General features: G+C 44.5%; 1 protein-coding gene across 4 annotated transcripts in view; it reads right to left on the bottom strand.

The window, feature by feature from the left end:
- The window catches only part of REEP1 (receptor accessory protein 1), a 218,155-nt gene that overhangs the window by 3,333 nt on the left and 186,918 nt on the right, over positions 1–27,904 (bottom strand). The window contains exon 9 of one of the 4 annotated variants that reach the window (XM_077477971.1): positions 22,771–22,827. The exons of 2 other annotated variants lie outside the window; for them this stretch is intronic. In XM_077477971.1, coding sequence (XP_077334097.1) covers positions 22,771–22,827 — 57 coding nt within the window. Of the gene's footprint in view, positions 1–2,288; positions 2,427–22,770; positions 22,828–27,904 lie in introns of all 4 variants that reach the window. One more of the 4 variants, XM_077477974.1, reaches the window with a different exon arrangement.

The following is a 27,904-nucleotide window of genomic DNA, read 5'->3' as shown; positions in this document are numbered from 1 at the left end:
CTCCTCTGCTGTCAGCGCAAGGAGAAAAAAAAATGATCACCGAGCTTTTGTTTTGATCATGTGATCAGCTGTCATTGGCTGACAGCTGCTCACATGGTAAGGGGCCGGGACCGGCCCCTTACTTGGATCGGTGATCACCCATGCCTCATTGACTCGGTGATCACAGCGCGCTCCATGAGTGCCCTGTAGGGCGCGCGCAGGGAGCGTGCACAGGGGAGGCCTTCATATGACGGCCTCCCGGGAATTCACATCCGGATGTCAGATGGTTAAAATCAAAAGAGCAGAATGTAACCAGTAAGAGATAAACCTCTTTCTTGGTCTCCTAAGGCCTGTTTCACAGGAGCTTCAGCTTGCATAAGAGCAGTGTGAACAGCAAGCTTTTACAAAGCATTTGAAGAACTTTTGGTAAGCTTTGTTGAAGCTTTAAGAGTCAGCTCCAGTTTGTAAATGTTGAACATAGATCTTAATGGGAGTACTTATTGCCACTTTAAACAAGCTGCTAGCAGGCTTCAGCACTACTGAAGCTAGTTGAAAGATTGCTAAAACCTGCTAGCAGCTTGTGGCAATCAGCACTCCTATTAAGTCCTGTGTATAACATTTCCAAAAGGAGCTGAAAGGCAGTTTGAGAAAGCTGATCGAAGCTTACCGAAAGTTTCATAAAAACTTGCTGTTTACACTGCTCATATACAAGCTGAAGCCCATGTAAAACAAGCCTTACAGCTGATGCAATTTCCTCCTAGGTGGGTGAAGGCTCATGTGATGTGCAATCTAACCACAAATTTATCTGCTAACCAAGTGAATTGAAGGGGTTTCATTAGAGATTGCAGAAAGTATTTTGGTTTTAGTTAGCTGGGCACACTTGCAGAGAGAGAGAACCTGCAAGGCACAACCACTGTGCAGGCCAGTGAAGAAATGTATGTGAGGCAGCCAGGCAGCTAGCATTTTTAGAAGGTATGGTAGCTTCTATTATTTTCACAGCACAGATGTCCATTAATGCACAACTCCAGGCTCCCCCTTAACCACATGCGGACCAGCGCATGGCGGTATAAGGCGGCACAATGGCACGGCTGGGCAAATGGGCGTACAGGTACGTCCCCTTTAAGATGCAGCATTGTGGGCGCCGCCACGTGCTCCATGACCGCGACCACGGGTCCCACGGACTCTATGTCCGCCGGGTGCCCGCGATCGTCTCACGGAGCTGAAGAACGGAGAGATGCCTTTGTAAACAAGGTATTTCCCCATTCTGCCTTGTGACATGACAGAGATCACTGCTCCCTGTCATTGAGATCAATGATCGCTGTCATGTGAGTGGTAGACCCCCACAGTTAGAATCACTCCCTAGGACACACTTAACAGCTTGATCGCCCCCTACTAATTAATAATAAAAATGCCATAAAACTATCCCCTATTTTGTAGACGCTATAACTTTTGCACGAACCAATCAATATGGGCTTTTTGCAATTTTTATTACCAAAAATATATAAAATACATATCGGCGTAAACTGAGCAAAAAATTTGCTTTTTTATATATTTTTGGGTTATATTTATTACAGCAAAAAATATTGCTTTTTTCCAAAATTGTCGCTCTTTTTTTGTTTATAGCGCAAAAAATAAAAACCACAGGGGTGATAGAAAGCTCTATTTGTGGGGAAAAAGGACGTCAATTTTGTTTGTTTGCAATATCGCACGACCGCGCAATTGTCACTTAAAGTAATACAGTGCCGAATCACAAAAAGTGCTCTGGTTAGAAAGGGGGTAAATCCTTTCGGGGCTGAAGTAGTTAAAGGACATTATCCCCTGTTTTTTATACTTACCTTAGTCTGATGTCTTCCGGCTGGTCACGTGTCTTCTTCCCCCAGCAGTGGGCAGTCCTAGGTGATGCAGAGAGCAGCACTGACATGATATTATCAGCTCTGCTCTCTGCATGAAAACATTGTGAATGAGGGGTTTCCTCAATCTTCCAGGTTGAGTGATGCTGGATGTCATTCAACCCAAAAGACTGAGGACATCTTGTACCCAGACTTGGCCTTTAAAAAAATGCAAATAGTCATTAAATGAATGCAAAACTTAAATAATTTTTCTACTTTCTTCATCGTGGTTTCCATGCTTTGTATGAAGCTTTGGGCAAGTGCCGATAACTTTGCTAAGGAATGAACATCTACCTTCAATGTGAAAAACGTATTAAAATGGAACAACCGATATGGAATAATTTCTAATTACTGCGTGCAACATTTTATTCTTGTAAATCTCCCGTCACCTCCAACACATACAATTGTTTCAATACTCACATTAACCAGCAGTCTCATGGTTAATGGAGTCTTATTGTGGCTTTTTTAAGCTTGTTCTGCTCCTTGATTCTTCAGTTCTTTTCACCGCAGCAGCTTTTGGTGGGGACTGAGCGACCTTCTGCTCGGCCTCTCCTGTGTCTGAAGACATCAATCAGGGGAAGGAGAGGGAGAGAGAGAGGTGGAGATGGAGCAGAATTTCATCTTGATCTCATCCCTTAGTCTTCACAATAAAGACATACACATGGAAATGGATGAACTGTATGGGCCTGGACAAGTATGTGGTTTACAGCTTCTGACCATCTCAAGCCATTCAAACATCTCATCCACGCAGGTGTGTTTCTTAAAACACATAATGCAGAATGTTTAATGACCACCAATAAAAATAAACAGTATGGATAATGTATTAACTTCATTGTTGATCAGACCATTCCTTCAAAAATGCATATGTATTTGTTTCAAGCGTTATTCTCCGCTATCATAGGTTTAAATAGAAGTTGGTGGATTCTTGAAGACAGCTAGAGGTCTACTCAAAGTAGCAATCCAAGAAAACAAAATCCAGGGCATGTCACACTTCTTTATTTTAATTATAAATTACAAAGGCTAAAAACAAATAAAGCACCTCCAGCTGATGAACGTTTCTCGTGCAAAGCCTGGGCTTTTTCAAGGCAGTTGGGACTAAGTGTGCACTTGAGAAGCATTAGTTGGCTGGATGTTTTCATTGTTTTTACCTTTGGATATACGATTAAATAAAAAAGAGTGACATGCTATGAGTGCCCTGGATTTTGTTTTCTTGGAGAGAAGTATTGAACAATTTTTCCTAGCTGCAGAAGTCAGAAGTGTGGGATCTCTAAGGGCAATCTCTTGAAAATGCACTAGTCTGAGCTCTCGCCAAAAGGTACTGTGAGTCCCACACATTTACTTTACTTGTTAGGTCTATTCAAAGCCAGGAGCTGACTTGTCTGACCACTGATAAAGCAACTATGTATACCAGGGGCGGCCCATCCATTGGGGGCGCCCGGGTGCACTGCGAACCAAGCCCACCCAGTTGTGTAACAATAGCGAATTAATATTCAAGTGGATGTAAACCCGAAGATTTAAAAAAAAAAATGTATGTCATAATGTAGAGAATAAGATTTCCTATCATTTGAGCCCAGTCTTCCACACAGATTTATTCCAGCTCTGAGCAATCCTCTTTTATTGTTCGGTGAGAGAAATCTTGACAAAGTCTTGAAAACTTTGTCAAAAATGCCCCCTTGCTGTGAGTGACAGGTTATTTACATATCTCGTGCACTAGCTTGAGACAGGCACATCTTGTGTAAAAAGTTCACAATTCACATTCCCCCTTCTCTCCACTCCTCTCCTCTCCCCTACAGCTCTCCCAGGATTGGCTGCCTTTACATACACAGCTGTCAGATGCACACCACGCTTGCGCTCTCAATACCAGACAATGCTGCGCGCTCTCGATGCTCCTGATACTCTGCATGGGGTGTGCTTATATGTTACCCCCTACACCACAAAATGCCTACAGGGATACAGTTACAACATATACATTTACAACAATGCCGCACGATCACGATGCTTGTAATACTCTCTATATCACAATAATACACCCGCCTCTTTCATAGTAGGATGAGCCTCGGGAGTGCATGGAAGCGTCTGGCACAATGTCCTGCTCATTCCGCAGGCGCCGTCTTCAAATAACTCAAAGCTATTTAGCTTCGGCTATTTTCGGCGGCTCTGCACAGTACAAGGAGAACATTATGCGCCGAGGGGACTGTTTTCAGCTGACCAGGGGAGTGTTGCTGTGGGCGGAGGAGTCCTCTGATGTCACGGCTCCGCCCACCGAGCGCCGGGAATGAGAAACGCCCACTAATTTGGCGATATTACGGGGAAAAGTACAGCTGAGGGGGTGAGCATTAAAACAAAACGATACATGTAGGAGGCATGTATATCATTATAGATTTTAACTATGTTAATATGTTGCAAATAATGATAGTGGGCTTACATCCACTTTCGCTATTTTCACACTGATTCTCCTCTCGGACAATCATGAATGGGGTCAGAGAGTCGTTTCCTGATTGGCCGAAAGGAGAAGCATTCGATTGGCCGCCGAGGAGGGAGAAGACGGAAGCCGCCGGATGCCCGTGGAGGAGAGCAGGGGAAGCTAAAGCCGCTAGTGATGCCTGCATCTCATGCCACTAGTTGTTCTTGTTAAAATCTTGAGCTCAGACTGTCCACTTACCAATTATTCTTTATAAGTACTTTCTGTACTCATTTATATCAATTGTGTATGCTCGGTACTATTGAAACTGATAATAAACCCTATGTAAACGAAAATATTACGCTCATATAGTCTGCAAAGTTCAAAAAAGATAAAAGTTCTATGGCCTATTTTGACACTGTGGGGGTTATTTACTAAAGGCAAATGCACTTTGCACTACAAGTGCACTTGAAAGATGTAGATCTGAGAGGGACAGCATTTTAGCTTGCACATGATTGAATGATAAAATCAGCAGAGCTTCTCCTCACTTCAGATCTTCCCCTCAGATCTACAGTGACTGCACTTTCAGTTCACTTGTAGTGCAAAGTGGATTTGCCTTTAGTAAATCAACCCCTGTTTGTTTACAAGTAAAAAAAATCTGTATTTTTTGCTTGAAAATTACGTAGAGCCCCCAAACATTATATATGTGGTGGTTGTCACATTTTAACAATCTTTAAAAACAACACAATATATAAGCCAATTTTTTTGTAACATATAAAAGATGATTTTTCTGCCAAGTAAGTAGATACTTAACATGCCACGCTTTAAAATTATGCACGATCGTGAAATGGTGACAAAGTACGGTACTTAAAAATCTCCATAGGCAACATCCCAAAAATGTTTACAGGTTATCAGTTTGGAGTTACAGAGGAGGTCTAGTTCTAGAATTATTCCTCCTGCTCTAACTTTTGTGGCGATACCGGACATGTGCGATGTGGTGTGAATACCATTTACATATGTGGGTGCGACCTACATATTCATTCACTACTGCAAGCGAGCATGGGGGGGGGGGGTGTTGCTTTTATTTATTTTCCTAATTATTTAATTCTATTTTTATTTTCACACTGTACCTTTAAAAAAAAAATCACTTTTATTGCTGTCACAAGAAATGCAAACATCTCTTGTAAAAAGAATAAAGCATGTCAGGTCCTCTTTATGGAGAGATCTGGGGTTAATACCCCTTGTTCTGTTTACCAGATGTCTATGGTGATTATCTGTACCTGTGTTGTTAAAATTACATGTAAGATTTGTAATTTACATAAGACAATCATAGGTGGGGTGAAGGCTCCATCTAGCGTTCTTTTCTGGTATTGCTGCAGTTGTTCTGTTTATTTGATTTACTATTTGTAGTTAAGCAGGGAATTCTGGGTAGAATCTTCACAGGAAGTGAAGCAGCCACCATTCTTTTAGAAGATGCTGCAGAAGCAAGACATGTATTTCTCAATATATCGCCATCACCCCTTAAGCCCCTTACACACGAGAGGACTTATGTCCGACAGACTTCCGAAGGAGTTCTGCCGGAGTTCTGCCGGAGTTCCGACAGAGTTCCGACAGAGTTCTGACGGACTTTTCGACTGAGCGGACTTGGCCACACACAATCACACCAAACTCCGACGGATTCGAACGTGATGACGTACGACTGGACTCGAATAAGGAAGTTCATAGCCAGTAGCCAATAGCTGCCCTAGCGTCGGTTTTAGTCCGTCGGAATAGCATACACACGAGCGAATTTTTCGGTAGGAACTGGGTCCGGCGGAGTTCCGTCGGAAAAATTTGAAGCATGTTCCATTTTCTAAAGTCTGTCAGACTTTTGCGAATCAAAAGTCCGTTGCAGCCCACACACGATCGAATAGTCTGACGGAATCATTCCGTCGGACTTTGGATGTTGAAAAGTCCGTCCGTGTGTACGGGGCTTTAGAGAAATTAAACATTTCACATGACTTGTTCTAATAAAACTGAGATAAATGATATCTGAAGTTTATGGGACAAGAAGGTTTAGCTATATGTCCTTGAGACAGAACACCCCTCATCTCTCCTCTAATGAAAAGCATTAGGTCGAAAAAAAATCTAGATCCAGTGTTTTTAAAAAAAATTTAATTGTTTACATCGGAGCTGAACTGGAAGTGACTTCATTACGTCCTCCTAGCCCAAAAAGATGAGCAGAGGCTATCTTTCCTTTGCTCATCTCTGTGGCCAGCTGCTGCCAGTTCTGAATTGGTTCTTGGGCTTCACGATCTGCCAGGAAAGCCTGAGACCAACCAGAAAGCAACGGGAGGGGCGACCCCTCATCTCTCCTCTACAATCAAAAGCATAAGATCAGAGATTTAGTGCTTTTAAAAAATGCCATTGTCTACATCGGAGCTTATCCAGAAGTGACATCCTTAAGTCGATCCCGTCCTCCTAGGCCATACAGATGAGCAGAGGCCTTATTTCCTCTGCTCATCCCTGTGGCCAGCTGCTGCCAGTGCCGAATCAGTTCTCGGCCTTCCTGATCAGTCAGTTAAAGCGGAGTTCAATCCAAAGTGGAACTTCCACTTTAAGTACTCCTCGACCCCTGACATGCCACATTTGGCACATTTTTTTTGGGGGGGGAGTGTGTACCTAGTTTAGAGTGGGATTTCCTGTCTTACTTCCTCCTTCCTGCTCTTGGGCACCTAGGCGACTCCTCCTCTCCCCCTAGACGGCCCCTCACTCTCTGCAATCTTCTGGGACACAATACAGGTCCCAGAAAATTGCCTGGCCACTAGCAGAGCACAGCTCGACTCACACATGCGCAGTGCGCACCCAGCTGTGAAGCCAAAAGCTGTCACGGCCGGGTGCCCACAGTTGCTACGATGAGGGGGAGAGGAGCGAGGCTCTGGGCACCCGCACAACTGGACAGGTAAGTGTTTATTTATTAATAGTCAGCAGCTACACCTTTTGTAGCTGCTGGCTTTTAATAAATGAAAAAACATGTGGAATTCCGCTTTGAGTCTGAGAACAACCCCTGCCAGGTTTGAAAGTGATCCAGTGGCTAATCAGCTGCTCAGATCACTTTTATCAGAAAGGCGCCCCAAGGAAATTTTAATACCAAGGTTATGGCATCTAGCTGCAGCCATAACCCCGGTATTAAACATCAGAGTAATGTATTTTCCCATAGACAACTCATTGGGGTTGATTTACTAAAGGTAAATAGACTGTACAATTTGCAAGTGCAGTTGCTCCAGAGCTTAGTAAATGAGGCAAAGCTTCACTTTACAAACAATACCCAATCACGTGCAAGGAAAATTAATTTAGAAAAACAGCATTTCTGCTTGCACATAATTGGATGATTGCAGTCAGCAGAGCTTTCCCTGGTATGCTAAGTTCTGAACTAGAGCAACTGCACTTGCAAACTGCACAGTCTACTTGCCTTTAGTAAATCTATCCCATTGTGAACCAAAGTATCTTAACAAAAACTGAATCATATACGGTTAACAAACATCAATATCGAGTGTATGAGAGTGTCAGAAGTATTTATTGACATTTACAAAGATTTCCAACACACTGGTAACTATCTGTAACAATAACAATCATTCTTTTTCCCACCGGAAACATAGCAATCCTCACATTACATGTGTGTCTATTGGATTGCATGCTGTCTGAGTCAGGTTGAGGTGTAGCTAAAACCACTTTTGGATTTCATTTTGGATACACTAAGTCAATAATAAACATCTGTCCGTTTTTTTCTCTTCTTGTCACTGCCTTCCTGTCCAGGAATAGTGAAGTGAGGGGAATACTCTTTAATTGACCCTCCATCATTTATAAACCACCTATTGATTCCCTGACTGATCCCTTTTTTGACTTCCAGACATTTTACTGACCTTTTGGATAGTCCTGTTGACCCTTTAGGTCAGTATTCTCGCCACCTTGAGGGACCCTGATATATGATCATTCTGAAATCTGTTATAAGGCTTTTGTAGTGGTAAAAATAGCTTTGCTAGGAATAAATGGGTAATATAATGAGTTGAGAGACACAAAGAGGTGTATAAAAAATGTGCATAGCTATTCGTCCTCCAGAACCGCTAGAAACATTTATGTGCAAATAGGACAAAATTAAATGTTCTCAAGCTATTGCCTCTACAGGCCAAATGTGTTTAATTCATAAAAAAATAGAATGATTTGGGGAAAGACCACATTATGGCCACTAGATGGAGTAGATGAGCATGGGATTTTTAATACTTATTTCCTATGATCCTCAGCTCCATCTGGTGGTCTTTAATTATTTTTCTGAACCACTCTTTTTTTATGAATGAATAACATTGGAACTCCAGAGGAAATAGCCTGAGAACATTTGATTTTTCCCTATTTACACAGAACTAATTCTACCAGCAGTCAAGCAACACCCAATGTAATTTTTTTTAGCAATATAGCGAACTAAAACAGAATCATTATATTTGAGTTTGAAGTTGCATCCCTCGCGATTGCTAAGAGAAAAGGCTGATGTCCCATCTGGTATGCATGGCTAGTCTAAAAAGAAACATACCATTAACCTAGTGTCACGTTCCATCATGTTTTAAAAGTTAGTCAGGTTGGAAAAAGACACAAATCCATCTAGTTCAACCAATTAAAAAAAAAAAAATCATACAATCCCATATACACAATCCTATACCCAGAGTTGATCCAGAGGAAGGCAGAAACCCCCCCCCCAGCAAAGCATGATCCAATCTGCTACAGCAGGGGAAAAAATTCCTTCCTGATCCCCCGAGAGGCAATCAAATTTTCCCCGGATCAACTTTACCTATAAATGTCAGTACCCAGTTATATTATGTACATTTAGGAAAGAATCCAGGCCTTTTTTAAATCAATCTACTGAGCTGGCCAGAACCACCTCTAGAGGAAGTCTATTCCACATTTTCACAGCTCTTAGCCCTTGTACACACGGTCGGAGATTCCGACGGAATGTGTCCGATCGGAGCGTTTTGTCGGATATTCCGACTGTGTGTGGTATGCATCGGACTGTTTCAGTCGGAATATCCGTCGGACCAAATTTCCCAACTTGCCAGAAATATTTTCCGACAAAATGCTCTGATCGGACATATTCCGATCATGTGTAGAGAATTCGGATCGGACAAAGTGCCACGCATGCTCAGATCAAATTCCTACATCAAAGCTATTGGCTACTAGCCTGAACGTAGTCCCATCGTAACGAAATAACGGCATCACGTTCTGAACGTTCGGATTTTCCGACAACTGCGTCCGACCATGTGTATACAACAGTTTTGCACAAAATCCGTCGGACAAAATCCAACGGATTTGGTTGTCGGAATCTCCGATTGTGTGTACAAGGGCTTACTGTGAATAAACCTTTCTGTATTTGGAGATTAAATAGTTTTTCCTCTAGACCAGGGGTGTCCAAACTTTTTTCAAAGAGGGCCAGATTTGATTAAGTGAACATGCTCGAGGGCCGACCATTTTGCTTGACATTCTTTAAACCATTAAAATTCAGTCTAAGTGTGTTCATCCAAGCACTGATACACGGCCCAACAAGAATTCTCTTGCCTTTGTGCTGTGTGTGGTGAACAGATGAGCTCGGGTGTGTTATTTGGATATACTGTATTTAATCGGCTTATACCACACACCTTAACTTTAAAAAGGAAGTCTCAGGAATAAAAATAAAAAAATCTTAAATTTTAAATAAAGACATGTGAAGCAAAATAAGGGTCAGTGCCCATCTGCAGCCCCCAGCGTATTGCCATGAATTCAGCCCCCAGCGTATTGCCATGAATGCAGCCCCCAGCGTATTGCCATGAATGCAGCCCCCAGCGTATTGCCATGAATGCAGCCCCCAGCGTATTGCCATGAATGCAGCCCCCAGCGTATTGCCATGAATGCAGCCCCCAGCGTATTGCCATAAATGCAGCCCCCAGCGTATTGCCATAAATGCAGCCCCCAGCGTATTGCCATAAATGCAGCCTCCCCCAGCGTATTGCCATAAATGCAGCCTCCCCCAGCGTATTGCCATAAATGCAGCCTCCCCCAGCGTATTGCCATAAATGCAGCCTCCCCCAGCGTATTGCCATAAATGCAGCCTCCCCCAGCGTATTGTCATGAATGCAGCCTCCCCCGTATTGCCATGAATGCAGCCCCCAGCGTATTGCCATGAATGCAGCCCCCAGCGTATTGCCATGAATGCAGCCCCCAGCGTATTGCCATGAATGCAGCCCCCATCGTATTGCCATAAATGCAGCCCCCATCGTATTGCCATAAATGCAGCCCCCAGCGTTTTGCCATAAATGCAGCCCCCAGCGTATTGCCATAAATGCAGCCCCCAGCGTATTGCCATAAATGCAGCCCCCAGCGTATTGCCATAAATGCAGCCCCCAGCGTATTGCCATAAATGCAGCCCCCAGCGTATTGCCATAAATGCAGCCCCCAGCGTATTGCCATAAATGCAGCCCCCAGCGTATTGCCATAAATGCAGCCCCCAGCGTATTGCCATAAATGCAGCCCCCAGCGTATTGCCATGAATGCAGCCCCCAGCGTATTGTCATGAATGCAGCCTCCCCCGTATTGTCATGAATGCAGCCTCCCCCGTATTGTCATGAATGCAGCCTCCCCCGTATTGTCATGAATGCAGCCTCCCCCGTATTGTCATGAATGCAGCCTCCCCCGTATTGCCATGAATGCAGCCCCCAGCGTATTGCCATGAATGCAGCCCCCATATTGCCATGAATGCAGCCCCCATATTGCCATGAATGCAGCCCACACATTGCCATGAATGCAGCCCACACATTGCCATGAATGCAGCCCACACATTGCCATGAATGCAGCCCACACATTGCCATGAATGCAGCCCACACATTGCCATGAATGCAGCCCACACATTGCCATGAATGCAGCCCACACATTGCCATGAATGCAGCCCACACATTGCCATGAATGCAGCCCACACATTGCCATGAATGCAGCCCCCACATTGCCATGAATGCAGCCCCCACATTGCCATGAATGCAGCCCCCACATTGCCATGAATGCAGCCCCCACATTGCCATGAATGCAGCCCCCACATTGCCATGAATGCAGCCCCCACATTGCCATGAATGCAGCCCCCACATTGCCATGAATGCAGCCCCCACATTGCCATGAATGTAGCTCCCATATTGCCATGAATGCAGCCCACACATTTCCATGAATGCAGCCCCCACATTGCCATGAATGTAGCTCCCATATTGCCATGAATGCAGCCCACACATTTCCATGAATGCAGACTCACCATTGCCATCAGTGCAGCCTGATTCATGTCCCTCTGCAGCGTTGGAGGAGACAGGGAGGGGGGCGGGACGAACACCGACAGACATACAGGAGAAACTCCTGTTTCTATGACGGCCTCTTTAATTGAAAGTCCCGCCTCCTGTGATGGACAAAACGGTTGTCCAATGGCAGCACAGGACGGGACTTCCTTTTACACAGGACGCTGTCCTGTATCCACGGCACTCGTTCTGCCCCCTCCATGGCAACCAGCATATCTATCTTTTGTGGCCCCCGGCGATCGGGGATTCGTTGGGGGCCACAAAAGATAGATATGTGAACATGACCAGACGGGCCGTCCGAAACCGGAACGCGGGCCGCGATTGGCCCGCGGGCCGGACTTTGGACATGCCTGCTCTAGACATAAAGAGTGCTCCCTTGCCCTCTGTGATGACTTTAAATGGAATAACTCAAGTTCACTATATGGACCTCTTATGTATTTGTACATGTTGATCATATCCCCCTTAATCTCCTCTTCTCACAAGAGAATAAATTCAGTTCCTCTAATCTTTCATCATAGCTGAGCTCCTCCCAGTGGTGGCTGGTGCAAACATTTGTTTTTGGGGGGGGGGGCGCAAACAAACTGAAAAATACTTTAAAAAAAACATCAATTGCAGCCTCGCTGTGCCTATCAAATGCAGCCACTTTGCCCATCAAATGCAGCCACTGTGCCATCAAATGCAGCCACTGTGCCATCAAATACAGCCACTGTGCCATCAAACACAGCCACTGTGCCCATCAAATACAGCCGCTGTGAACATCATATGCAGCCGCTGTGAACATCATATGCAGCCACTGTGAACATCATATGCAGCCACTGTGAACATCATATGCAGCCACTGTGTCCAGGAAATACAGCCACTGTGCTCATCATATGCAGCCACTGTGCCATCAATTACAGCCACTGTTCCCATCACATGCCGCCACTGTACCCATTATATGCAGCCACTGTGTCCATCATATACAGCCACTGTACTCATCATATGCAGCCACTGTGCCCATCATATGCAACCACTGTGTCCAGCAAATACAGCCACTGTGCCCATCACATGCAGCCACTGTACCCATCATATGCAGCCACTGTGCCCATCATATGCAGCCACTGTGGCCATCATATGCAGCCACTGTGCCCATCATATGCAGCCACTGTGCCCATCATATGCAGCCACTGTGCCCAGCAAATACAGCTACTGTGTCCAGCAAATACAGCCACTGTGCCCATCATATGCAGCCACTGTGCCCATCATATGCAGGCACTGTGTCCAGCAAACACAGCCACTGTGCCTAGAAAATACAGCTGCTGTGCCCATCATATGCAGCCAGGCACATCCCTCATCTGTCACTTCACCAACCCCCCCCCCCCGTGGCTCATCCAGCTGCACTTACCGCTCGTGTTGCAGGGCTCTGCTCCTCTCCTGGAGTGACGGGCTCTCCTCCTACTCTTCTGCAGTGTCGGGAAGCGTGGCTCCAGTGTCCACTCGGCTCCTCAGGCCTTCTCTGCCATGTCTCCTCCTCTTCCGCCAAAGCGTTAGGCATCCAATAGGATTGCCTAATGCCTTGGCCAATCGGGAGACAAGTCTCACTGAATAGCAGGGAGGAATGTTAGTGTGAAAATAGCAAAAATTGATTTGCTATGTCACACAACAGGGTGGGAGCCTCTAATCACTTGCTTCAAGATAAACACCCCATGCCTATCCCCGCCATAGTATTTCATGTGTTCAGCGTCCTGAAAGGGGCCAGGCACATGAATAGTGAGGGTGGCAAAAATTTTGAAAAAAACATCAATTGCAGCCTCACTGTGCCTATCAAATGCAGCCACTGTGCCATCAAATACAGCTGCTGTGCTCATCAAATACAGCCACTGTGCCCATCATATGCAGCCACCGTGAACATCCTATGCAGCCAATGTGTCCAGCAAATACAGCCACTGTGCCCAGCAAATACAGCCACTGTGCCCATCATATGCAGCCACTGTGCCCAGCAAATACAGCCACTGTGCCCAGCAAATACAGCCACTGTGCCCATCATATGCAGCCACTGTGCTCATCATATGCAAACAAACTGAATTTTTTTTGAAAAAAACATAAATTGCACCCTCACTGTGCCTATCAAATGCAGCCACTGTGCCATCAAATACAGCTGCTGTGCCCATCAAATACAGCCGCTGTGCCCATCATATGCAGCCACGTGAACATCCTATGCAGCCACCGTGAACATCCTATGCAGCCAATGTGTCCAGCAAATACAGCCACTGTGCCCAGCAAATACAGTCACTGTGCCCATCATATGCAGCCACTGTGCCCATCATATGCAGCCACTGTGCCATCAATTACAGCCACTGTACCCATTATGTGCAGCCACTGTGCTCATCATATTCAGCCACTGTGCCCATCATATGTGCAGCCACTGTGCCCATCATATGCAGCCACTGTGTCCAGCAAATGCAGCCACTGTGCCCATTATATGCAGCCACTGTGCCCATCAAATACAGCCACTATGCCCATCATATGCAGCCACTGTGCCCAGCAAATACAGCTACTGTGCCCATCAAATACAGCCACTGTGCCCAGCAAATACAGCCGCTGTGCCAAGCAAATACAGCCACTTTGCCCATCATATGCAGCCACTGTGCCCAAATACAGCCACTGTGCCCATCATATGCAGCCACTGTGCCTAGAAAATATAGCTGATGTGCCCATCATATGCAGCCAGGAGCATCCCTCGTCTGTCACTTCACCAACCCCCCGCCACCCCGTGGCTCAGCCAGCTGCACTTACCACTCGAGATGCAGGGCTCTCCTCCTACTCTTCTGCAGTGTCAGGAAGTGTGGCTCCAGTGTCCACTCGGCTCCTTAGGCCTTCTCTGCCGTGTCTCCTCCCCTTCCGCCAAATCGTTAGGCATCTAATAGGATTGCCTAATGCCTTGGCCAATCGGGAGACAGGTCTCACTGACCTGCCTCCTGAATGGCAGGGAGGAATTTTAGTGTAAAAATAGCAAAACATTTTTCGCTGTCACACAACAGGGTGGGAGCCTCTAATAACTTGCTTCAAGATAAACACCCCACGCCTATCCCCGCCATAGTATTTCATGTGTCCGGCGTCCTGAAAGGGGCCAGGGACATGAATAGCGAGGGCGGCACCCAGGCCACCACTGGCTCCTCCATGCCTCTTATCAGTTTGGTTGCTCTTCTCTGCACTTTCTCCAGTTCCCCGATATCCTATATGTGAACCCAGCCTAAAGGTTGCATTTAAAAAAAAAAACATAAACATGTTATACTTACCTGCTCTGTACAACCCTGTCACTGTTCATTCACACACAGAGCGTTGCTTGGCCCCGCCCCTTGCTCTTTCCTCAGTAACCCACTGGCTGCGACTGACAGCAGCAGGAGTCAATGGCTCCCACTGCTGTGTAAGTCAATGAGGAGAGAGAGGCCTGGTGGAGCCCCCTGATCCCATGCCCATCACTGGATCGAGATGGGGCTCAGGTAAGTATAAGGGGGTGCTGAGGGAGTAGCATCACCCGGAAGTTTTTTTTACCTTAATGCATAGAATGCATTAAGGTAACAAAAAACTTTTGCCTTTAGAACCACTTTATGTAGGCCTACACTTTACAGAATATATAGGTAAATCTTAAGGCAATTGTAGAAAGTTTGTATGGCCAACTTAACATGAACTGCTGAGATTTTAATTTGACAGAATACAGGTAAAGCTGGCTACACATTATAAAATGTTGTTCTACAATTTTCCTTTAGATTTACAAAAACCATATAATATGAGGTCAAACCTAAACACTTTCAAATTGTACGCAATCAGGCAGGTGCTTGCGCTACATAGTTGAAGGTAAATCTAAAGGAAATTGAACAAACAAAAAAGGTATAATGTGTAGCCAGCTGGAAGTACCCTATAATTTCTATTGGGTTGCATTCATGCATATCCTTTATTCTCTCTCCATCTCATAATACCCGTTAAGCTGGCTATATACTATATATTCTGATTGTACAATCTCCATCAATAGGGATGAGCTGAACACCCCCTCGGTTCGGTTCGCACCAGAACTTGCGAACGGGCCCCGCGTTCGTTACGAACGTTAGAACCCCATTGAAGTCTATGGGACTCGAACGTTCGAAATGGAAAGTGCTAATTTTAACGGCTAATATGCAAGATACTGTCCTAAAAAGGGTTTGGGGACCTGCCTCCTGCCTCAGGGGACATGGGTCAATGCAAAAAAAAGTTTTAAAAACGGCTGTTTTGGCGGGAGCACTGATTTTAATGACGATTAAAGTGAAAAAAAAAAGTGAAATATTACTTTAAATATGGTGCCTGGGGGGTGTCTGTAGTATGCCTGTGAAATGCCACGTGTTTCCCGTGTTTAGAACAGTCCCTGCACAAAATGACATTTAACGGAAATAACACCATTTAAAACTGCTTGCGGTTTTAATGTTATATCTGGTTCCTGCAATATGGTTGAAAATCATTCAGAAAAATGGCATGGGTAGCCCTCCCAGCCCATTACCAGCCTATTTGGGTCTTGTACGCATATTAAGGGGAACCCTGTACCCATATTAAAAAAAGGAAATGCGTGTGGCCCCCAGGCCCTATATACTCAGAACAGCAGTATACAGGCGGTGCAAACAAGACAGGGACTGTGTAGGTTTGTTGTGTTAAGTTGAATCTGTTTGTAATTTTCAACTGGTACATTTTTAAAGTGTAGCTCCGTTAAAAAAAACTATTTTTAAGCTTTTTGGAAAACATAGGGAATGGTTATCACCCCTGTATAATTTGTTTTGCCATCCGTCTTTTTTCATCTCACTTGCTGCTGTCTCCTTCCGTTTGCAAGTAGGAGATGTTTGTAAGTTGGATGTTTGAAAGTAGGGGCCTGCCCTATATTATAGCGGTATGTACTGGGTACAGAGCACGCAGACAGCACGCACTATCTCCTAACACTACTGACTGCAAGCTCTATTATTAACCACTTGACCACTGGGCACTTAAACACCCTTAATAACCAGACCAATTTTCAGCTTTTGGTGCTCTCACATTTTGAATGACAATTACTCAGTCATGCAACACTGGACCTATATGAAATGTTTGTCCTTTTTTTCACACAAATAGAGCTTTCTTTTGGTGGTATTTAATCACCTCTCAGTTTTTTTATTTTTTGTGCTATAACAGAAAAAAGACCGGAAATTCTGCGAAAAAATGAATTTTTCTTTGTTTCTGTTATAAAATTTTGCAGATTAGTAATTTTTTCTTCATAATTTTTTTTTTACTGGTTACATGTTTTGAGTTGCAGAGGAGGTCTAGGACTAGAATTATTGCTCTCGCTCTAACGTTCTCGGCAATACCTCACATGTGTGGTTTGAACACCGTTTTCATATGTGGGCGGGGCTTACGCATGCGTTCGCTTCTGCATGCGAGCACATGGGGACATGGGCGCTTTAATTTAATTTAATTTTTTTTATTGTTCATTTTACTTTATTTATTTTAGTTTGACATTTTTTTCCCCAAAAATATATTTTTGATCACTTTTATTCCTATTACAAGGAATGTAAACATCCCTTGTAATAGGAATATGGGGTGACAGGTCCTCTTTACAGTGAAATCTGGGGGTCAATATGACCCCACATCTCACCTCTAGGCTGGGAAGCCTGAAATAAAAAATAAAAAAAAGATTCTGGCTTTGATCGTACTGGCGAGTTGGTAGAAGCACCGGAGGGCGGTGAGGGGTGGGGGGCGTCTATGGCTGGGTATTTCAGGGTATCACCGAGTATGGCTGGGTATCTCCGAGTATGGCTGGGTATGGCAATTTATGGCAGGGTATTGCAGAGTATTGGCGGGGTATTGGCGGGGTACTACAGAGTAATAGCAGGGTACTGCAGAGTATTGGGGAGTACTACAGAGTAATGGCAGGGTACTGCAGAGTAAAGGCAGGGTACTGCAGAGTAAAGGCAGGGTACTGCAGAGTAATGGCAGGGTACTGCAGAGTAATGGCAGGGTACTGCACTGCAGAGTAATGGCGGGGTACTGCAGAGTAATGGCGGATACTGCAGAGTATTGGGGGGTACTGCAGAGTAATGGCAGGGTACTGCAGAGTAATGGGGGTTACTGCAGAGTAATGGGGGGTACTGCAGAGTAAAGGCAGGGTACTGCAGAGTAATGGGGGGTACTGCAGAGTAATGGCAGGGTACTGCAGAGTATGCACTGGTATTGCAGAGTATTGGCAGGGAATTGAGGGGTTAAATTCGGTGACATAACATGACGCCGGTTTGTTTACAAGTGATCACTCCGTCATTTGACGGAGCGATCACGTGGTAAACGGCCGCGACGAGCGGCCGTTTACACGGATGCTCTCGAGTGCGCGCCCCAGGGGGCGCGCGAGAGCAGAATTCTGGGAGGCCGTTAATTAACGGCCTCTCAGAGTTAAACAACCGCCCTGAAGCCGTTAATCGGCAATGGGCGGTTGTTAAGTGGTTAAAGATAGATCACTAGCTAGCTATATAGGTGAGGTGAATATAGTGTAGTGGTGTATACTGCGGTCAGGGCACAGACAATAACCACTACACAAGAGCAAGATAGGAAATCAGCCAAAAACGATTGGTGTGTAACTGTGTTGAAGGTACACAGAACACCCACTGCTTCAGATTCCAACACACTACACGAGGCCGACTCAAAGGCGGCCTTATATAGTGTGGGGTGTGCACTACACAGCCTGAGCTATGATTGGCCACAGGCAGGATGCCTGTGGCCAATCATGGCTCACCGCGCTGCTGGCGCTGCGATTGGTCAAGGGTCACAGTGCATGCTTGGCCAATCATGAGCCAGCAATGCACTGCGCCATCGCAGTGCATTGTGGTCCGCACGCGCCATACGAATTTTGACGCGAACGGACCAAGAGTTCGGATTTCGCCGAACGCCCGAACAGCCAATGTTCGAGTCGAACGTACGTTCGACTCGAACACGAAGCTCATCCCTATCCATCAACTACAGTATCTCACAAAAGTGAGTACACCCCTCACATTTTTGTAAATATTTTATTATATATTTTCATGTGACAACACTGAAGAAATGACACTTTGGGACAATGTAAAGTAGTGAGTGTACAGATTGTATAACAGTGTAAATTTGCTGTCCCCTCAAAATAACTCAACACACAGCTAGTAATGTCTAACCCACTGGCAACTAAAGTAAGTACACCCTAAGTGAAAATGTCCAAACTGGGCCCAAGATGTAAATTTTTGTGTGGCCACCATTCATTTCCAGCACTGCCTTAACTGTCTTGGGCATGGAGTTCACCAGAGCTTCACAGGTTGCCACTGGAGTCCTTTTACACTCCTCCATGATGACATCACAGTGCTGGTGGATGTTAGAGACCTTGCGCTACTCCATCTTCTGTTTGAGGATGACCCACAGATGCTCAATAGGGTTTAGGTCTGGGGAGACATGCTTGGCCAGTCCATTTCATTTACCCTCAGCTTCCTTAGCAAGGCAGTGGTCATCTTGGAGGTGTGTTTGTGGTCATTATCATGTTGGAATACTGCACAGTCTACGAAGGGAGGGGATCATGCTCTGCTTTAGTACGTCATAGTACATGTTGACATTCATGGTTCCCTCAATGAACTGTAGAACCCCAGTGCTGGCAGTACTCATGTAGCCCCAGACCATGACACTCCCACCACCTTGCTTGACTGTAGGCAAAACACACTTTTGTACTCCTCACCTGGTTGCTGCCACACATGCTTGACACCATCTGAACCAAATAACTTAATCGTGGTCTCATCAGACCACAGGACATGGTTCCAGTAATCAATGTCCTTAGTCTGCTTGTCAGCAAACTATTTACAGGCTTTCTTGTGCATTATCTTTAGAAGAGGCTTCCTTCTGGGACAACAGTCATGCAGACCAATTTGATGTAGTGTGTGTCATATGGTCTGATCACTGACAGGCTGACCCCCCACCCCTTTAACCTCTGCAGCAATGCTGGCAGCAGTCATACGTCTATTTCCCAAAGACAACCTCTGGATATGATGCTGAGCATGTGCCCTCAACTTCTTTGGACGACCATGGCGAGGCCTGTTCTGAGTGGAACCTCTCCTGTTAAACCGCTGTATGGTCTTGGCCACCGTGCTGCAGCTCAGTTTCAGGGTCTTTGCAATCTTCTTATAGCCTAGGCCATCTTTATGTAGAGCAAATTTTTTTTCAGATCCTCAGAGAGTTCTTTGCCATGTGGTGCCATGTTGAACTTCCAGTGACCAGTAAGAGAGATTGAGAGCAATACCAAATTTAACACACCTGCTCCCCATTCACAGCCGAGACCTTGTAACACTAACTAGTCACATCACCCCGGGGAGGGAAAATGTCTAATTGGGCCCAATTTGGACATTTTCACTTAGAGGTGTACTCACTTTAGTTGACAGCGGTTTAGACATTAATGGCTGTGTGTTGAGTTATTTTGAGGGGACAGCAAATTTACACTGTTATACAAGCTGTACACTCACTACTTTACATTGTAGCAAAGTGTAATTTCTTCAGTGATGTTACATGAAAAGATACAATAAAATATTGGTAAATCTAAAAGAGATTGTTCAGATATTGTACAATCTGATAATATAGTGTATGGCCATCTTTATACCACAAATCCCCTAATTAGCTGTGCATTTTTCATTTTTTGTCTTACAGTTAATTATCGGTCTTCTCTTTGCTGAATTCTTCTGACCCCTCCCACTTTTCAGTTTCTGCACACATTGGATTACCCTACAGGGTAAAGAGATGGCTGCGGTAGAGAACACAAACCTGCTTGTCACTGCAAATCAAGCATAGTGCAGCTGACAACAGCCTTCGGAAAGAAGCATCACATGCAGGGAACAAGGAAGGCCAGCTTTGTTTTCTTTTTATTGCCGGTTCAACTTACGTAGTAAGAAAAATAACTTTTTGTCTAAGAAAAACATAGATGACTGTGCTCTAAACTGCTAAACCAGAAAGATAATTTAACCTTTTTCTCCTCCACCTTCCATTTGAGGATGCCCTCAGATGCTCAATGAGGTTTAGGTCTGAAGACATGTTTGGCAAGTCCACCAACTTTATCCTCAGCTTCTTTAGCAAGGCATTAGACTTGGAGGTGTGATTGGGGTCGTTATGTTGGAATACTGCCCTGTGGCCCAGTCTCTGAAGGGAGGGGATCATGCTCTGCTTCAGTATGTCACAGAACATGTTGGGTTCCCTCAATGAATTGTAGGTCCCCAGTTCTGGCAGCTCTCATGCAGCCCCAGACCATGACACTCCCACCACCATGCTTGACTGTAGGTAAGACACACTTGTCTTTGTACTCCTCATCTGGTTGCCGACACACACACTTGACACCATCTGAACCAAGTTTATATTGGTCTCATCAGACCACATGACATGGTTCCAGTAATCCATGTCCTTAATCTGCTTGTCTTCAGCAAACTGTTTGCGGCTTTCTTGTGCATCATCTTTAGAAGAGGCTTCCTTCTGGGATGGCAGCCATGCAGACCAATTTGATGCAGTGTGCGGCGTATTGTCTGAGCACTGACAGGCTGACCCCCCACCCCTTTAACCTCTGCAGTAATGATGGCAGCACTCAAGTCTATTTCCCAAAGACAACCTCTAGATATGACGCTGAGCATGTGCACTCAACTCCTGTTCTGAATAGAACCTGTCCTGTTAAACTGCTGTATGGTCTTGGCCGCATGCTGCAGCTCAGTTTCAGGGTCTTGGCAATCTTCTTATAGCCTAGGCTGTTTTTATGTAGAGCAACATTTATTTTTTTCAGATCCTCAGAGAGTTCTTTGCCATGAGGTGCCATGTTGAACTTCCAGTGACCAGTAAGAGTGAGAGCGATAACACCAAATTTAACACACCTGTTCCCCATTCACACCTGAGACCTTGTAACACTAATGAGTCACATGACAGGGGAGGGAAAATGTCTAATTGGGCCAAATTTGGACATTTTCACTTAGAGGTGTACTGACTTTTGTTGCCAGAAGTTTAGACATTAAAGCGGAGGTTCACACAAAAATTGAACCTCCGCTTTTTGGAACCCTCCCCCCTGAAAAGTGCCAAATGTGACACCGGAGGGGGGGAGGGTTCCAAAAAGCGGAGGTTCAGGGGGGAGGGGGTGCAGATACCTGTCTAAGACAGGTATTTGCACCCACTTCCTGGCATAGACTCCCGTGGGAGTCTACACCTCTTCCTGTCCCACCGTGCTGTCTGCTGGGAAACACACGGGTCCCAGAGACAGCAGGGACCATTCCGATTGCGCCGTGCAACTCGCACATGAACCCGCAAGGAAGTGAAGCCGCAAGGCTTTATTTTCTGATTGCCTCACTGAAGATGGTGGCAGCAGCATCCGAGGACCGAGGGACGGTTTGGTCTTGGGTGCCGACATTGCTGGACCCTGGGACAGGTGAGTGTTCTTATTTTAAAAGTCAGCAGCTGCTGACTTTTAAAAAATAAAATTGCAGGACTCCCGCTTTAATGGCTGTTTTGAGTTATTTTGAGGGGACAGCAAATTTACACTGTTATACAAGCTGTACACTCATTACTTTACATTGTAGCAAAGTGTAATTTCTTCAGTGTTGTCACATGAAAAGATATTAAAAATGTGAGGGGTTTACTCCCATTTGTGAGATACTTTATGTATGTCTGTGAATACATTAGAATGTTTAACAAAAGTGGAGTTAACCTTTAAAAGCCTTAGTACAACCAACTGTAGCCAACACATGGGCTTCATAGTTAGCACTTCTGCCTTGCAGCAATTGTCCTTGGTTTGAATCTCAGCCAGCATGGTATCTACAGTACATGGAGTTTTCATGTTCTCCCTGTGCTTGCATGGGTTCTGCCATACCATGCAAATGGGGAGGATTGAGAAAAGAACCAATGACCTACCTTAAAAAAAAGAAATGGAAAAGGCATATCAGACTTGGTTCCCAGAGAACTGACCCATGGAATTGCAGAGAGTCAGATACGAATGAACAGATATCACACACACATTGAAGTATAAATACGATGGACTACAAATTATGTAAGAAAGCGCAGGTTATCCTATGATTCACATTATTTCTACTATCCCATGCACTGTACAGCTGCAGTCAGGCAAGGCACAGACGACATTTGTGTCATGCATTCTAACTACTGCTTCATATATGTACATCACCTAGTTCTTTACTTTAAACTGAGGCTCATGGCATCGGTGGTCTCCACTCTTTATTGCCTGATCAATTTAACAAGAACAAAACAAGGGTTAAAATAAATATTCTCTACTGAAAATTATAATCACTTTATTGGAGAATCTAAGAGTGTTATATTCCAAAGTTGGTCTTGAGCCAACAAAGTAAAATTCAAGTCAAAACCGTTGTAGTTTCATATAGAGTGTGGAAGGGCTTTTCTGCATCCATAGTTACATAGTTACATACGGTAGTAGGTGAGGTTGATAAAAAAGACACAAGTCCATCAAGTCCAACCTATGTGTGTGATTATATGTCAGTATTACATTGTATATACCTGTATGTTGCGGTGGTTCAGTTGCTTATCTAACGTTTTTTTAAACTATTGATGCTCCCCGCTGAAACCATCCTTGCCGCTCTTACAGGAAAGAACCCTCTACGTAGTTTAAGGTTAAACCTCGTTTCTTCTCATTTTAATGAGTGGCCATGTGTCCTGTTAAACTCCCTTCCGGGAAAAAAGTTTTATCCATATTGTGGGGTCACCAGTACGGTATTTATAAATTTAAATCATATCCCCTCTCAAGCATCTCTTCTCCAGAGAGAATAAGTTCAGTGCTCGCAAACCTTTCCTCATAACTAATATCCTCCAGACCCTTCATTAGCTTAGTTGCTCTTCTTTGTACTCGCTCCATTTCCAGTACATCCTTCCTGAGGACTGGTGCCCAGAACTGGACAGCATACTCTAGGTGTGACCGGACCAGAGTCTTGTAGAGCGGGAGAATTATTGTTTTACCTCTGGAGTTGATCCCCTTTTTAATGCATGCTAATTTTCTGTTTTCTTTGTTAGCAGCAGCTTGGCATTGCATGCCATTGCTGAGCCTATCATCTACTAGGACCCCAGGTGCCTTTTAATCTTAGATTCCAACAGAGGTTCCCCCCCAGTGTATAGATTGCATTCATATTTTTGCCACTCAAATGCATTATTTTACATTTTTCTACATTAAACCTCATTTGCCATGTAGTTGCCCACCCCATTAATTTGTTCAGATCTTTTTGCAAGGTTTCCACATCCTGCGGAGAAGTTATTGCCCTACTTAGGTTAGTATCATCCGCAAATACAGAGAATGAACTGTTTACCCCATCCTCCAGGTCATTTATGAACAAAATAAATAGGACTGGTCCCAGCACAGAACCCTGGGGGACCCAACTACCTACCTCTGACCATTCCAAGTACTCCCCATTTATCACCACCCTCTGAACTTGCCCTTGTAGCCAGTTTTCAATCCATGTACTCACCCTATGGTCGATGCCAACGGACCTTATTTTGTGCAGTAAACGTTTATGGGGAACTGTGTCAAATGCTTTTGCAAACTCCAGATACATCACATCTACTAGACTCCTCATAGAAGGTTAATAGATTGGTTTGGCAAGAACGATTCTTCATGAATCCATGCTGATTACTGCTAATTATACCGTTCTCATTACTAAAATCTTGTATATAGTCCCTTATCACCCCCCCGCAGCTTGCATACTATTGATGTGAGGCTAACTAGTCTGTAATTCCCATGGATGTATTTTGTGCGCTTTTTAAATATCGGTGCTACATTGGCTTTTCCTCAGTCACCAGATACCATTTCTTTTTTTTTTTTCAAGAAGACCAGGATACATGGATCAGTACAACCAAAAGTATAGATAACAGTACAACTGTAGGAAAACAAACAGCAACATTTCTATACCAATGCAGACATAACGCCCGTCGTTAAGGTTGCACCACTAGATAAGTCTAGAGGGTAGAGTCATTTAGACACATATAATTCCCACGGCCGACACCGTTTCCTCCAGGGGGGTGAACAGCCTGTCTAGGTGCGGGGGAGCAGCAATGCATCTGTCCATGTAAACATGGTCCTTCCTTCTTTTTTTATTTTTTTTTGTAATCTCAAACTCTCCCTACAGTGTTCCTCCGGATACCATTTCATTCAGTAGACGGTCAGTAAAAATTAGGAACAATCATCTGGCAATTACTTGACTGAGTTCCCTAAGTACCCTCGGATGCAAGCCATCTGGTCCCGGTGATTTATTAATGTTAAGTTTCCCAAGTCTAACTTTAATTCTGTCCTCTGTTAACCATGGAGGTGCTTCCTGTGATGTGTCATAAGGATAAACACTGCGGTTTTGGTTACTGAAGCCCCCCAATTCCCACGTGAAGACTGAGGAGAAGAATGAATTCAATACCTTCGCCATCTCCCCATCCTTTGTAACCAGATGTCCTTCCTCATTCTTTATGGGGCCAATATGATCTGTCCTTCCTTTTTTACTGTTTACATACTTAAAGAATTTCTTGGGATTTTTTTGCTCTCTTCCGCTATGTATCTTTCGTGTTCTATCTTAGTCACCCTAATTGCACCCTTACATTTCTTGTTGCTTTCTTTATAAAGCCTGAATGCTGATGATGATCCCTCAACCTTGTATTTTTTGAAGGCCTTCTCCTTTGCTTTTATATGCATTTTTACATTGGAGTTAAGCCATCCAGGATTTTTGTTTGCTCTTCCAAATTTATTACCCAATGCGATGCATTGGCTAATGCCCTTATTTAATATGCTCTTAAAGCAAACCCATCTCTTCTCCGTGTTCTTTGTTCCTACGATTTTATCCCAATTGATGCCTTCTAACAAGGTTTGTAGTTTAGGGAAGTTGGCTCTTTTGAAATTATTTGTCTTTGTATTCCCCTTATGTTTCCTATTTGTCTGATTTATACTGAAGCCAATTGACCTGTGATCGCTGTTTCCTAAATTGCCCCGTATTTCCACATCCGTGATCAGGTCTGTATTATTGGTAATCAGTAGATTCAGTAATGCCTATTTTCTATTTGGTGCGTCTACCATCTGAACCATGAAATTGTCCTGCAAGACATTTAGGAACTGGCGAGTCTTAGACGAATACGTGGTTCCCTCTGCCCAGTCTGTCTGGATAATTAAAACCTTCCTATATAACAATTCCCATCCTTGCTGCTAATCCAACTTGTAATAAGAGATCAATCTCCCCCTCCTCCCCTTCTTGACAGGTTTCAACCCTCTCCACGCCACATAAAAATTAGAAAACAAGTTTTTGGCTACAGTCACATTTTAAAGGATGTCAAATAGAAAGGGACTGCTGTGCTCACTTTGCTAGTGTGCTGACCATGAATGGTTACCTGGAAGACTTCTCCTGGTAACTACTGGCAGTCAGAAAGTGGCTGCTATCAGTATCTTTTTCTTGGTAACAGCTCCATTACCAGCAGGTAGAATAGGGCCTCCAGATCTCTATTGATTTCATTGGATTGGAAGAGATCAGGAGATCTGTATTCATCACTACTACACCAGTTGGAGGCAAGTTCCATGCAGAATAAAACTTCTTCTGAGAAAACCTTATGAAGGAGCTGTCCAATTAATGCGCTTGGGCTAAAAAGAATGAGATAAGTCTTGGAACATGTGTGTCATCTTATCTTTCCAAAATCCTCCTCGGCTCACTTCCAGGTAAAGAATGTGAGCAACTCCAGGCAAGAAATGAAACCAGTCAGCGAGCTGCTGATACTATCCAGTAAATAACGTGGTAACGTCAGGAAGTTTATTCGGTTTACCTTAATTTGAATTCTTATTAATGCTCGCAGCAAAACTCAAGAAAGTACTTGACTGGGAATATGCATTATGAAATGTGTGCTGGTAGTGGGTGACTTGCTGAGTCCTAACCACAGCGCTGTTCTCTGCACAGCCTATGTACAACATTGAGAAGATGTCATCCCTACAATAATGCTGGGTTCTGATGGATGCGCCTCTCAGCAGGGGTCTAGTGCATCCCTGTTTTCTGTTTCAGGGACGAATCAGGGCCAAATTTTTGTCAGAATTAGGCCCTGAAACAGAGCCAAAGACGCACAGGACTCCTGTGCAAGCCACTCCGCAGCCGCAACAGAGATATGTGAATCGACTCCATAGAGAGCCAGTCACAATCTCCTATCATGCGAACCACATCAAATTCGCAGAGGTGTGAACCCAACCTCACAGGGTAACATTTGGGTTTTTAAAGGCATTGGAAACGCTTATGCAGCAAGCAGGACAATGCAATGGACCTGCAACTGACCAGTGTGAAGAGTTCCATAGGATTTAATGGTCATCCCTTTTTCTTCTGCTTTTGTTAACACAAAAACTGAAGAAAAACAGATCAGTGTCAGAGCAGCCTTAATATTTTTTATTTTTTTTGGTAGAGCCTGAAAAGCATTGTGCCAACGATCAGCAGAACGTGGGTGCAATGCAGGGCTCCTGCAGACTGTCAGTGTAAGCTATCTGCTCATACCTCATACAAGCAGGCAGTTACACAATGACAGGAGGAATCAATGAACTATTAGAGCACTCAACAGCGCCCTGGTAATTCATTGAGACCTAAAAGCCGTGAGTCGTAAAGGTTGAGGGTATTTGTAATGCATTCATTCACAGAACTCTGGGGTTGATTTACTAAAACTGGAGAGTGCAGAATATGGTGCAGCCAATCAGCTTCTAACTCCTGGTTGTTCAATTATGCTTTAACAAACAAAAACTAGAAAACTGATTGGTCTCTATGAAGAGCTGTACCAGATTTTGCACTCACCAGTTTTAGAACATCAACTCCTCTATGAATGATGTGGCCTTGTAGGGGGAGCCCCGCACTGCTGTGCGCTTTTCAAATAGATTCAGCTGGTGTGGGGAAAAGATCCCCAGCCTGCTGTTATGGAAGGTGGGGGGTGTTCTGGAAGCAGAAGCATGAACATGTAACATGTTCCCAAAGGTGAACTTATCCTTTAAGATTTCCAAGGAAGGTTTAAAGAAGAAGTCCAGGTATGGAATTTTTTGCATAGGTACATTGGTCCAGCTTGGCATATTGTGCATATACCCTACCATACCTGTGAATCCTTCTAGCAGCTGGAAATCACTGTAGTACAGTAGATACTACTACTCCAGTGATCTCCACTAGCTTCCAGGTCCCTTTCTAACAGCTGCCCTGTTGCATTCTGAACACAGGTAGTCAGCCGTTTGGCACGGGAGCAATCCAGAGAATGCTTTGCATTTTCACAATGAATGCAAAGTGTTCTCGGATTGGATGAGCCGACAAGGCGGG

This window comes from Lithobates pipiens, unplaced genomic scaffold (assembly GCF_037356315.1).
Source record: "Lithobates pipiens isolate NorthernLeopardFrog02 unplaced genomic scaffold, aLitPip1_a1.2 Scaffold_13, whole genome shotgun sequence".
Lineage (NCBI taxonomy): Eukaryota > Metazoa > Chordata > Amphibia > Anura > Ranidae > Lithobates > Lithobates pipiens.
The sequence above is the reverse complement of the archived record's forward strand: the minus strand, read 5'-3'. Positions and strand labels throughout refer to the sequence as shown.